The sequence below is a fragment of the Vespa velutina genome, chromosome 5 (assembly GCF_912470025.1).
Source record: "Vespa velutina chromosome 5, iVesVel2.1, whole genome shotgun sequence".
NCBI classification, from domain to species: domain Eukaryota; kingdom Metazoa; phylum Arthropoda; class Insecta; order Hymenoptera; family Vespidae; genus Vespa; species Vespa velutina.
Window position 1 is genome coordinate 9,105,567 of NC_062192.1, and position 15,000 is coordinate 9,120,566.

The following is a 15,000-nucleotide window of genomic DNA, read 5'->3' on the forward strand; positions in this document are numbered from 1 at the left end:
GTACATAACACGCACGTACTGTACCTAAGCCATAACACGTGTCTTATTGGCCTTGTAACGCAAATTGGTGACAGTATCGAGCGATTATCGAAGAACTATGGAATGTAGCATATACGCGCATGTGTGTGTACAAATGTGTACATGTAACACGTGGGTACGCGCACGCATACAAATATATATACATATATTATTTGTTTGTGCGTGTGTGTATATATATGTATATAAATATGTACATATATGTACTTACTAGTCGGTCGCACGTTACTTAATCGTGTATATATAATAGCACACATAATCGATGCCTTGTACTTGTACCTCGGTTGCAGACGGATTCTTACAAGAGTCGTTTCATTTGAGAGAACACGAGAATATGTCGAGACGACAATTTTTCTGCTACGATGCATCTACGTTCTCGTTTCGTCAAGTTATTTCTACAAGTTTTCTAGTTTTTTCTTTTTTGTTTTTGTTTCTCCTTTCTTTTCTTCTTCTTTTAAATTCTCTATTTCTTTTTCTACTTATTTTTCTTACTTTTTGTCGCATACTTTTATAATGTTCTGTATTGTCTTGTCTATCGTATATAGATTAATTGATACTCCCACATCTTCAAATCGATCTTATCTCGATCGAACGATATTTTGTTTTCTGTTTTCTCTCTTTTTAGATTTCATTGCATTAGAATGTAAATTATATGTAGATTAGATTTGTTTAATATATATATATATATATATATATATATATATATATATATATCATGTTTAAATGATTTTGTATTTAAATGAGATAGAAATATATATATATATATATATATATATATATATATATATATATATTTCCTACTGCCGTCCATGAAAATTTTGCCGTTCCAGAAAAATGCTCTACAAAAGTTATGTTTGTTAACAAATAACGTACGATCGAGATATGTCTTTCCAACCACAATGAAAAGAATATAAAAAGAAGAATAAAAGAAAGAAAATAAAATAGGACAAAATGAAATAAAAATACCAAATAAAAACAAAGTGAAGATGTGCAAAAGACTAAGGTAACGATACTAAACAAGATCAACATAAAAACAAAAAGGAGAAAAAAGGGGAGAAAAAAAAAGAAAAAAAAAAAAAAACTATTTCAAAATGAAAAAAAGAGACTCAAAAGAAAAGATAAAAGAAAAAGTAGGTGGGGAGAAGAAACGTAAAAGGGATGAAAAAAAGAACAATAAAAGGGGAGAGGTACGATGTGATACAAAAAAAGTAGAAATAAATTATATATACATATATATATATATATATATATATATATACACACACACATAAAGAAAAAAAAAAAAGAATCTCTAGAGAAAAATGTCGTTGAAAATCCGAGAAGTCTCTCTCACCTGACTTCGGAGCTTTGTGATGTTATGTCCTCCCTTGCCTATTATAGATCCAGCAACCTACAACAGAGAAATGCGTCGTAACGACGCGTTCAGGATTTATAAGTTAAGGACACGAGTTAGTTCACGACTATGATTTATTATGTATGTAGATACCTACATACAATACTTACAAGGTGAATCAAAAGTTCTTACATAATATCTACAAATTAATTACTTTTTCTGCAAATTTTATGACCCTTGTAGTTTTACAATTTGGAAAAGAAATTAGTCTATATAATAAAATGAAAAGAAAAAGAATATATACATATATAATATAGTATACTATATTATTATTGTATTTATCAGTAATAAATAAGTAATTAGTAATAAACAATTTAAAAATAATTATATATATATATATATTATTTTTAAATATTATTGAACTTCAAAATCTAAATTTAATTTTGTATGTATATATATATGTGTGTGTTATTTTTATATATTACTAATTTTAAAATCTGCATATAATTCTGTATGAAAAATTGAATGTTAAAATACATATTATTATTATTATTATTATTATTATTATTATTATTATTATTATTATTATTATTATTATTATTATTATTATTTACAAATTGTTAAACTATAATACTAGCTTATCCGAAAAATTACAAAAGAAAAAAAAAAAAGAAAATTAGTCTCGAAAAAGAGTAATTTATTTTTAAAATCACCCAAGAATTCTTTTTGTTACTCACCCTGTACATATAATACCTATACATATATACGTATACAACATGCTTGTCGCGTTGCGAATGCGACCTATTCTAGCCAACTAAGTTTCGCTTTCACCACGAGAGACCTCACCTTTTCTTCTCATTCTTCTTTTACTCTCACGTCTTTGCACCTGCTATACAACATTACCAACAAGCACGCGACATCTTTTCTCAAGAATCAAATTCCTTTCTTGCTTTTTTTTCCATAGATCTTTTTTTATTTTTTGCATTTTATATTCATTTATTTACTTATTTATTTATTTAATTTTGTCCACTCGAAGAAATTTATGGTAAAAATTTTCCATAATTATAAATATTTGTAAATTGTTTTATATTTCTTTTTCTTTTTTTTATATCAAGTCTTTTTTCTAATATTTTTGATTTATTTATGTTTTTTTCCTTTAATAATAATAATAATAATAATAGTAATAATAATAGTAATAATAGTAATAATAATAATAACAAAAAGAAATAATTTGAAAAATTTATATTATATACAATATCCTCGAAAAAAAGAAAATGAAAAAAAATTTCAAATTAAAATTAAAGAAAAAAATCAAATCTTTGCTCCTTATCGTCGAGATGTTCAATCTTAAAAACAAATCTCCATGAAAATTTGTAACACTAATTATTTAATAATATAAAAAAAAAAAATAAATTTCTTCGTGATACTATTTCGAAAATGTATATTTGTATAATACACATACTTGCGCAAGAATACTCGACATATTTTTTATGTATACAATTTTTTTATATATATAATATATCTATGAACAAAATGATTTATCATAGAAAAGTTTTTTCGAACATATTGTTTTTTTTTTTTTTAACAAAAATAATTGTTATATGTATACAGTTATGATTTATTACTTACATATAATATATATGTAATAAATCATAATTGTATATATAGTAATATAATATATAGTATATTATATTAAAATATTATATTAATTAGTATTATTTAAAATAATAAATAGTAATAATACTAATAAAATACAATATATTATTCTATAATTGTTATAAATATATATATACATATATGTAATATTATTAAAATATACGCATAAAGTATATTAAAATATATATATACACATACAATACAATTATTTCTGTTCAAAAAATAAAGCACATATAACGAAAAAGAAATTTCTCTAATAGATCATATTCTTTTTTCTCTCATAACGAATCGTATCGTTAGCTAGAATAAATATCCTAGAAACGGAAAATACCGTGTCAAGGTATGGAAAATGATACGTTCTAGTATAGACAACTCTACTCGTTACGACAAAAACGACCAACAGAAACGAAAAGAGGGGGAAGAGAGGGGGGGAGAGAAAGAGAGAGAGACGAGGTCGTCCATTCGTTCACTGATTTGCAATAATTACGCTTGGTCGTCGTGAATGAGTTCACTTTTGAAAAACGTTCCGTAACGACCCTGACAACGGACGGAATTATTATATTTCGACTTGATTACGTCGATCGACGAGCTCAATAAACGCAATCGGTCTCGCGCGACTGCACGAGATCAATAGATCGACATGTAAGAGGCGATCTTACGATACATATATACATACATACATACATATATGCATACGATTATTGCTTGTTCTTACATTATCGATATTTTCTATATCGTGGGACTATCGATATGAACGAAGAACTTCATTAGCATATCTGCATCGAAATTATCTTATTTTTCTTTTCTTATCTCGATGTTCAATATTATTTTTTTCTATCTTACTTCTTATTTTTATTTTTTAAACTATACAAGAATTATGTTTTTCTAATATTTTTTTCTAATCTTTATTTAACTTTATGTATTATATAACGAACCTTTTAATTTTATCACTTCTTTTTATAAATAAAAATCAAATTATGTATTATTTCGAACTGAAGTTTTGCTCGTGTTAAATTCGCTCATTAATGTGATTTATATTTACATATACATATATACATATTCATAAATTTTTAAGAATTAATTAATTCTTAATTCTCGTTGAAAACATTTTTACCATTTTCTTTAAAAATAGATTTTATAATAGCATGCTAGAAATACAATATATACTTTTTTGTTATGATGTAATATTTATAACTGCATAATAATAAGCATAAAAAGTTCTATACACGAATATACACAGCGAACCAAAAGTCTGCGGCTGATTTCTAAAATCGATTATTTTTTTTCGAGACTTTGTAAACTTGTAGTTTTACAATTTCAAAAAAACATTAGCCTACATAATAAAATATGGTTAATGCATATATGTATATATATATATATACACATATATTATACAATATTAAAATACTATATTAGTTTAATTAATCAAATTAATTAATAATAAATAAATTAAAAGTAATAATATATTTGAAGTATAAAATATTATTTTTCTTAAAAATAAACTAAAAAGTCTGGAGAAAAGTAATTCATTTTTAAAACTACCTAGGGACTTTTAAGAGCCTCACCCTGTGTATTTGCATGTATATAAAAAAGAAGAAAGGTAAAAGATAAAAGAAAAAAGATATAAGAGAAAAATAAAAAAGAAAGATAAAAGAAAAAAAAAAAAAGAAAAAAAGTAAATTAACAAATAAAAAATGAGAATATACAATATTATTTTTATCGAGAAATTGATGAACACGAATACATAGGTCGAGACAAAAATTCCTAGATAATTTTCAAAAAATTAATTACTCTTTTTCGAGCAAGTTTCGAATTTTTAAATTAAACACTTTTTTTCAAATTGTAAAAATGTTTCTAAACCTATAATTCTACTAATCCTTTCTTTTTCCAGATTGCACCGTTCCCGTAAATTCATAAAAATTCTATTCCTTTCTTTTTATTGGTCCCCTTACTTTGAAAATGTTTAATCCTATAAACTTTTTTCCTTTTTTTTTTCGTTATCGCGTGTTGAACGATGATGAAGATGAGAGCTATTCCGTTGGCACGACGACGCACCTCGCAATTCGCTTAGCAATTTGTCTAATTAACACTACAAGGATATATGATCGGCTACCCTAAGTGATTTCTTATTACGTCATAGTCGTAACATCATCACAAGTTCGCTTTTTCTATCAGAGATGATCAACATCTTGAAGGAATTGTCATTTAATTCATATAAGAATTCATTAATTCCATCATTGATTTATCAATTAATTTTACAAATAAAAAAAAAAAGAAAAAGAGAAAAACTATTGCGTTTATTTTTTTAATTAATCTTAATGTTATAATTACTCGAAAATGTAATATTAACAATTCGTTTCGTTATTATTTATTTCTATGAAAATTACTGTTTTCTTGCATTTTTTTCTGCTTTTATATGAATGATTGTTTGTTTGCTTTGTAGAATATTACAATTTATATTAGTAATTATTATGTAATTGTAGATCTATACAAAATTTTGAATTGCGACTTATGAAACTTTAAAATAATCTATGAAATCGCGTTCAATGATATGTAATACCAACATATAATATTTAAATATAAATAATAATTATTTTCGTATAAAATTATATAAATATTATACAATTATTAAATTTGATATAATTATAATTTCGATTATTTAGAAAAAAGAATTCCAAAAACCTCTTACGTCCAATTCTGATTCTAATTCTGATTCTGATTCTAATTCTAATTCTAATTCTAATTCTAATTCTAATTCTAATTCTAATTCTAATTCTATCAATATCTCATATACTTCCTTTCGCATATAACATTTTTAATCTAATATATATATATATTTAATCTAATATATATATATATATATAGATATATATATATATTTTTTTTAAAGAAATAAGTTAGATTCCATAAATAAATTAGAGTCTCAAAAAATAGAGATTAAAACTCAGTAATACACCATTTCTGTAGTTATACTTGTGCAATAATCTTGTATAAGCAACTATAGATAATAGATAAAATGAAAATAAAATAATAACTATCACATTACTATCGAAATTATATTATTTCACAAATCTCATTTCTAATTCTAATTCTACTGATATTTAATATATATCAAACGTGTATATATATATATATATATATATTAAAATAAATAAATAAATAAATTTTCTATTCAATATGTTTCTTCAAAAATTATAAATATTTTTATTGCTATAAATAAAATAAAAATAAAAAAGAAAAGAAAAAATTAAATAAAGATGTTAGAATTTAAAAATAAATTATACCTTGAAAAAATATATAGGTTAAAATTAAAAATCAGTGATAATACACTGTTTTCATATTTATACTTGTGCAATAATTTTGTACAAATAGTTACTAATTACTAGTTACTAGTTACTAGATAAAGTTAAAATGAAATAGTAACAATCAAGATCTCTTTGCGAAAGAAATACGAAACATCGCCTTATTCGTGCTCAAATGCAATAAAAGCAAATATGTATGTATATAATAAAATGGAGTTTCGTTTATAAGTGTGTTAGGGTTAGGTAAAAAGTCGATGATAAGGCTTTGCTTTCAAAAACATCAAAGAAGAAAGAGATAAAGAAAAAGAAAAAGAAAAAGTAAGAGAGAGAGAGAGAGAGAGAGAGAGAGAGAGAGAGAGAGAGAGAGAGAGAGAGAGAGAGAGAGAGAAAGAGAGAGAGAAAGTGAGTGAGTGAGTGAGTGAGAGAGAGAGAGAGAAAGTGAGTGAGTGAAAGAGAGAGAGAGAGAGAGAGAGAGAGAGAGAGAGAGAGAGAGAATAAATCTAATCAACTTTTTCAATCTTTATTATTGCAACACAGAGAACATAATGTAACGTAAAATAACGTAATGCAATAAGGAAGCTACGCAAGTGGCGTAATTGGTGTATCCGTTTTAAACGTTTCGCATATATACAGTACATGAGTGTTGTGTACATATCTCTCTTTCTTGTTCTCTCTCTCACTCTCTCTTTCTCTCTCTCTCTCTCTTTTTCTTTCTGTGTTTCTTTCTTCTCGTCTTAACTTCCGCCAAATCATCGAGAGAATTTTTCTCTCGAAAAGGAGAGAAAGACGCCGGAAGTGGATAACGGTTCGTCGAGCTCTCTTTACAACGACAATGACCGGAAGTATAGTGAATTGTGAGAGATCGCATAGCATATGTGTACGTATACGCTATGCCATAGAGTATACCATCATTATTTTTATGAAGTAACTATTTGTTAAATAAAATAATGTTAATGTTTAAAGTTAAAAAGATAATAAAATATATATTTGTAATAATAAAATAAATATATAATTATATTTCTAATACATTTGTGTTTGTGCATATATATATATATATATATATATATATATATATATATATATGTGCTAATAATTAGAAAGCGAATAAAAACTGTGAAAATTATATAACAAACATTTAAGTTAGTATAATGTGAGAAAAAATATACATGTATATATAGAATAGGTATCTATGTGAGTAATTACGAAAGCTAATAGAAAATATAGAAATTATATAATATATTCTTTAGATTATAATAATATGAAAAAGGGGATACATACAGACATTTTTATAAATTAAAATATTAAAGAAAAAATAAATAAATATATATATATATAAGTAGGAAGGTAGTTAATAATTTGAGAACTATATAATCATAATTTAGATTATAATAATGCAAAAATAAATAGATACATAAATAAATATACACACACACAGGTTTGTGAAATTTCGTAGTTACGAAAATTAATTTAAAATCGAGAAATTATATAATAATGATTTTTAGTTTATAACAGCATAAAAAAATTATACACATACACACGCGCGCACGCGTATATAATCTACGATTATTTTGCTTCTGCTTACGCTTTATTATTGCATCGATTTATGTACGAGGACATGAACACGTAGACCATTAGTGTTAATGCCACTAAAAATCGAATTAATGGACACGAACAAAAAATACATCTTATTTCTTCTTCTGTTTGTCTCTCTCTCTCTTTTTCTCTCTTATTTAACTACGTGGGAAAGAGAAAATTTACGTGCATCGATCGTTCGGTGGTTAGATCAGTGAGTTACTATACGCGTTTATTCCAACATGTTCACTTACATCAAACATAGAACGTGTGAAAGTGAAAACACTTATTTTTGTTTACCATCGATGAAGTATTTTCAAGTATTTATCTAAATCTTTACTAGTTTCTAATCGTTACTTCTTTTTTTTTTTTTTATTTTCCTCCTAACCTCTAACCTCTTTTACGTCGATCGTTTATCAGTTTTGTTCTCTAATAAATATTTTCCTTTGCAAAATCTCAGTTCAATAATAATGAAAATGGGCGATACGTCAATTGTTAAAAATTAAACATACCAATTCGTTTTCTTTTTCTTTTATTACGTATATATATATATACGTATATTACATACATACATACATACATACATACATACATACAAACATACGTACATACATATATTGGTTCGCGATTCCTTTCGTTTCGTTGGTAATTACGATCTACCTTATCGATCGAATTTATGTAACTCTTTATCTCATTAAATCGTTCTCATCTTCATTTCAACTATTAATCCATTTTATTACGTATAATCTTAGTTTTATTTCTAATACACGAACAAATTATTTTTTATTTTAAATAAATAATATATGTTTAGCTTGTAGTTTTCTTACCTTGCTGGGAATGAGAAGACGAAGTTCATCGTCACCCTGTCGATAACGTTTGTGAGGACTGGTTGGCCCTCCTGAACCTGTCATGGCGCCCGCATCAGCTTCTCTCTTCATTATTCCTACAATAAAAAAAAAAAAAAAAAAAAAAAAAAAAAAGAAAAAAAAAGAAAAAAAAAAGAAAAAAAAACAATTGTATTAAAATAACCGAAATAAATACTCGTACTAATTACATACAAAAGTCAATTCGAAAAAGGCAGAATAAAAAAATAAAATTTGAAATTTAAGAAACTGAGATTACGAAGATTTTCCAGTATTCGATTATCCCTCTAAATTTATTTTTCATGCTCATTTGAATCGATATTATTATATAGAATAATAATAATAATAATAATAATAATAATAATAATAATAATAATAATAATAATAATAACAACAACGACAACAACAACAACAACAACAACAACAAATATCTTCAAATAACTACGATAAAAAATTTACTAGTAATCATAGAAAAAGGTTAATTCGTATAAAATAAAATGAAATAAAATCCAAAGCATAATGGTACCGAAAAAAATTATAAAAATTTTCGATTATTCGAACACTCTAAATTTATTTTTCATGCTCGTTAAACTTGACTCGGTACGACCCATACGAATACACCGGGAGCAATCTAGTGAATTACAAAATTGCCCGTCACTAATTATGGAAGGCACGTGTTCTGGTAATAGATTGTACCGTTATACTGATGTCCTAAAAGCATGATGAGAATGATACATCAATTAAACCTAATTTAAAAATCTTTCGATGGCTGTACAAATATTTCACTCAAACTCATTTAACAAAACATTATTAGCAAACCTTCAGTAAATGTTTAAATATTCATTGAATAAAAAAAAGAAAAAGAAATATTATATTATTAGCTTTAATAAAAATGTAATTACTATGAAAACATTTGTTTTCGATTTTATTTAATTCAAAAGTTTTATTTATTTTATTATCTTTGCTTTTTTCTTCGTTTTATTATTATTATAATGTTTGAAAAGATTAGATGTTAATCAAATGATTATAATTGACTAGAAAAAAATATAATATAATTAAATTATGATATTATATTTTTTTTTATCAAATTTTGATATACTATATAATATATTATACATATACAATATATATATATATATACATGTATATATATATATGTATCAATATTAATAAGTATTATAATATTTCATATATATTATAGATGTATACATAATATATAAATAATATTATATAAAATTATTAAATACAAGTGAAATTTTTTGAATTCACAGTAATTTGAATTTCAAAGCTAAACTAAATAAAAATTATTGATTTGATCAATCGAGTTTATCCTATAAAAACTATTATAATATGCAAATCTACACATAATAAAAATACAAATATTATCATGTATAAATATTATTAATTTGAAGATAAATTTTTAGAATTCTCGAAATCACTTTAGTTTCAATGCCAAATAGACTACTGATCTAAATCTAATAAAAACTATCGATATTCGATCAATCGAATCCATCCCGATCATTGTTTAGAAACTGATAGATATGCTTACAACGCCATGGAATGCCATGTCCGTCATCGTACTTCCCCCACTTCTCTAATGCAACACATTCTCTCACACACACACACTCACTCACGCACGCACTAACTCATCGTAATCGTTCCGAGTGAAAGAAAAGGCATTGCTTGTTAGAAAGGGGTGGTTGGTTAGAGGGTGGGAGAAGGGTGTCGAAAGGAGTACACGTACGCAACGGCCGAATACCAGCAGCGATCATCCATGCGAATATAACGCGATAATACGCGTTTAGCATAGAAATCACGAAACACGTTGATCGACGTCGACATTGTCGTCGTCGAATCATCGTCGAAATGTCGGTATACGAAACTTGTCTATAAGTATACAGGACGGATCAGAATAGCTATTCCTAATTTTCATATCTTACAGCACGAATACACGTAATTCCCAATTCCCGAGCTCGTAACTTTATAGTATTGGTTTATCATAGAAAAGTTATTCAAATGTGGACAACATCAAATGTATAGATCCGATAAGTATAAATAAATATATTTTTAAAATACATCCTGTATAATATATTACACATCATGTAAGAATACATGGCAGGATTGAAGCTTGCATGGTATGCGCGAACGCATTATAATGTGTAATATGCGAAAGCGCAGTTGTGAAAACCCGATGGTAGAAAAATAAAACGCGTGGCATACCCTTTCGGCATATCTCGGCATTTATAGGCTAACGTCGTTGCGTCAAATAACAAGAATTACTGAAGAATTTATAATAGATAGGAGTAATGTTGTTTTCTTTGGATTTTACTTTTTTGATTTCTTTAATCAGCATCCTCTGTGGTTTGTATCATTTCTTTTTTCTTTTTTCGAAATCATTTTAACGTCCCGTCAAACAAATATATTATACAGGATGGGTCACAAGTCTTTAAGGTAATTTTAAAAAATCCATTTCATAAATTCTTTAATTTCGAGACTTTTTAAGCAAATTGTTCTCTTTCTCTTTTTTTTTCTGCAGATTGTAAAACTACGAATTTAACTACAATTTTAAAAAGTCTTCGAAAAAGAGTAATTGATTTTTAATAAATCACTTAGAAACTTTTAGTCCATTTAGGAATTTTAGTCTCGCGTTACGCATGTATAGTATAGAATTTTATTATTAATATTAATATTATTATTATGCAATTATAAAAAAAAATTATATATAATTATAATATAATAATATAATAACGCTAACGTTATTGATGTTATAATCTACTTGTGGTTGTTATAATTTAAGTTATATATATATATATTTAGACATTATAATAAAAATGTTCTCGAGGTAGTATTACTTATCTTTTGTGTATAACTATCTCTCTTTCTGTCTATTTTCTTTTTTTCAGCTGCAGATCATTTTTAACAGGCTAAACGTCTTCTATTATTACCGCAGAATATGTATTGATCTCTCCGTATATCTTTTCATTTTTTCTGCGAGATAATTTTAACAAGTAGAATCGTCTTGTATGATATAAATATTATAAGAATATGTATAATATATTTTTATCTGTCTTTTTCTCTTTTAAATCTTTTTTTAACAGCTCGAAAAGGTCTTCTATATCACGTCAATATATATATATATATACATATATATACACGTGCGCGCGGCATATCACACATGATATGTGTATATATGTATATGTACATATATACACACACATATATAGTATATATACATATATGTATACGCGCGCGCACGCGTGTGTGTGTTATGTATTGATCTTTTCGTCTCACTTTTTTAATCTCTATGAGTTCGTTTTAAACGACAATCGTCGACGTACAACCACGAGTATAGAAGTCGTAGTTTCTAAATTACGCGACAATTTTAGGAATTTCATTAAAAATAGGACTTATATAATATCCTAGCTCGTTGTTTTCCTAATGGGATGGGATATATATCTCCGAGTTATGAGAATGGGTTATATATGTATACCATTCACATACATAAACATGTGCATATATATGTATGTATGTATGTATGTATGTATATAATGACTGAGAGAACAGGTGTACGTGTGTAAGTGCGTACTAAATACATACATATATATATTATATATTCCATATATACGTAGTATCCAACATAATTGGAACTATATCTTCTAAACGGTTAAAAATAGAAAAAAAGCTGTTATAGGTTAAAGTTAAATGGTACCAGAGGGTACATAATATGGAAATAATTTTATGCATTTTTGTCCATCGATATATCAGAAAAATGCAACTGCACCATTTTTTTAATAGAAACCTATATTTTTGGCTGCAGTTGATGCAGTTTTTTATTTTCTATATAAAACTATTACATGCTTATGCCCTAAATTTATATGTTAAGATATATATATATATATATATATATATATATATATATAAACTCTTATATATATATAAGAGTTGATAGCTCTACTCTCGTCGGAAATATAACAATTGAATTATGTTCTTATCTTCCAAATACTGAAACAGTTCGTATGATAATGCGTTAGATATGAGGTTATTATATGCAAGAATTTCCAGTACTTTTATCAAACATTTTTTAAGATAACAAAATCCCGTTTTATAATAATATCGATAAGTTTACATATTTAATTCTCAAATTATTATTTATATAATATAATAAAATATAATAATATATAACATAATAAAAATAATTGTTATGTACATAATATGATAAAAATAATAAAATAATATATATATATATATATATATATATATATATATATAATAAAATTTTATAGATATATACGTAATATATTGTACATATTGTGTATATATACTGACACATTAATATAATATTTAACGATAATAAATATTACATTATTTTATCAAAACACAAATTTATGATAATAGTATGATAGTATAACGGTAAAGTAAATCTGTTGAAAAAGAAAAGAAAAAGAAAGAAGGAAGAAATTATTATAGAAAATTAGTCTTCAAAATTCAATTAAAAAACTTTTGACCTGGAATATATCTTCGATTAAAACATCGAAACGGTAATCAGTTTTTTAATTAATAGTTAACAATATCTGTTGATAAAACACTCAATTAATATCGACTATTAATGTAATTAAGTAAATTAATTCATTTTGAAAATAATATATGTCATCCATTTCAAGTCAACGTGTAAAAAGATACGAACAAGCCGATATGACTTTGAGGACGTCTCGATAAAAACTGCTGGGAGATTGTACGAGTCAATGAATAAATACCTACTTAAATTGATAAGTAAACAAATACCGGACACTTTCGTCGTCGTTATTTTTGTTTTTGTTATTATCGTTTTTTTATCTTTTAATATACATAAACTAACGCAATAAGAATAAATTTCATAAGTAATTAAATGTAAGCAATCACTTTGTTTTATGTCACGTTAAAGTATAGTTACAAAACATTTGATAAAGATTAACTCAAGACCCACATGAACACTAATGGTCTCTTATGCCATTTCTTTTTTTTTTTTTCTTTTTTTTTAATTCGTACTTTGAGATTTTTCAAAAGCATCTAAATACAAGTGATTAAGTACCATTCTTCGTTAAGAATAATTTCTGTATAAAATTATAAAATGGACGTTGTTTATAATTATTATATGCGTTAATAGTTGTTTAAATAATGGTTATTGAAATTAAATAAACTAAACGCGTAGAAATAATCCTAACAGTACTACAGTGTTGAATCTTCTCTCTCTCTTGAAAATAATTCCCACTCTCTTAAAAATGGCTGCCATACAAAAAATATAAAAAGAATAACGGATCACTAACTATCCGAGCAAAAAATTATTGAACACAAGTATCAAAAACATAGAACCAACCACTGTAATAATTCAACGATCAAATCAAACTCTGCGACTGAAAAACTGTTGGATCTTTTTTCTCTTTTCAAAATAGCTTTCGTCAAAAAAAATATCGCACAAATTTCGTCAAAAAGGATATCGCACCAGTAACTATCCCAGCAAGTAATTAATTATTGAACACAATAATCAAATGCATAGAACAAACCACTATTATAATCCAGTTCTTTTCAAATTAATCTCTGCGAATAAAAAATTGTTGAATCTCCTCAACTTATTTTAAATTCCTTCCGTATAAAAAATATAAAAATGATATCGCTAACATGTAAGTGATTACTGAATACAGAAATCAAACATAAAAAAAAAAAAAAAAAAAAAAGAAAAAGAAAAAAGAAAAAAGAAAAAAATTAGAAACAACTCTATCAAATGTTTTGTAACTACATTTGACAAGTACTTCAATACTTGTCAGATTAATATGGCAATTTAAAAATTGTTGAATTTTCTCGGCTCTCTTAAAAATGACTTCCGTAAAAATGTAAAACAGAACATTGCATTGTTAACTATCCGAGCAAATAATTATTGAATACGAAAATCAAACCCATTAAACCGACTATTGTAGTACTTCAGCGCTAGTCAAATTAATTTGGCGGTTGAAAAAATTGTTAAATTTTCTCGTCTCTTTTAAACAGGACTTTCATACAAAAATATATAAAAAGGATATTGAATAGTTAATTACCTGAAAAAGTAATTATTGAACATTAAACACATAAAATCGACCATTGTAATAATTCTGCGCTTTTCAAATCAAATTCTGCGAATGAAAAATTGTTGAATCTTCCCGGTCTTTTAAAAATAGTTTCCGTGTAAAAAATATAAAAAGCATATCACATCATTAACTATTCGTTT

The 15,000-nt window shown here is 25.6% G+C and overlaps 1 protein-coding gene across 4 annotated transcripts in view; it reads right to left on the reverse strand.

The window, feature by feature from the left end:
* Positions 1-15,000, reverse strand: part of LOC124949192 (heterogeneous nuclear ribonucleoprotein K) — a 141,703-nt gene that overhangs the window by 54,323 nt on the left and 72,380 nt on the right. For 2 of the 4 annotated variants that reach the window (XM_047493883.1, XM_047493884.1), the window contains 2 exons: positions 8,727-8,842; positions 1,370-1,426 (listed from right to left, as the gene is read on the reverse strand). In XM_047493883.1, coding sequence (XP_047349839.1) covers positions 1,370-1,426; positions 8,727-8,837 — 168 coding nt within the window. In that variant the 5' untranslated portion in view covers positions 8,838-8,842. Of the gene's footprint in view, positions 1-1,369; positions 1,427-8,726; positions 8,843-9,458; positions 9,499-13,267; positions 13,274-15,000 lie in introns of those variants that run through there. The other 2 variants (XM_047493885.1, XM_047493882.1) reach the window with 2 other exon arrangements.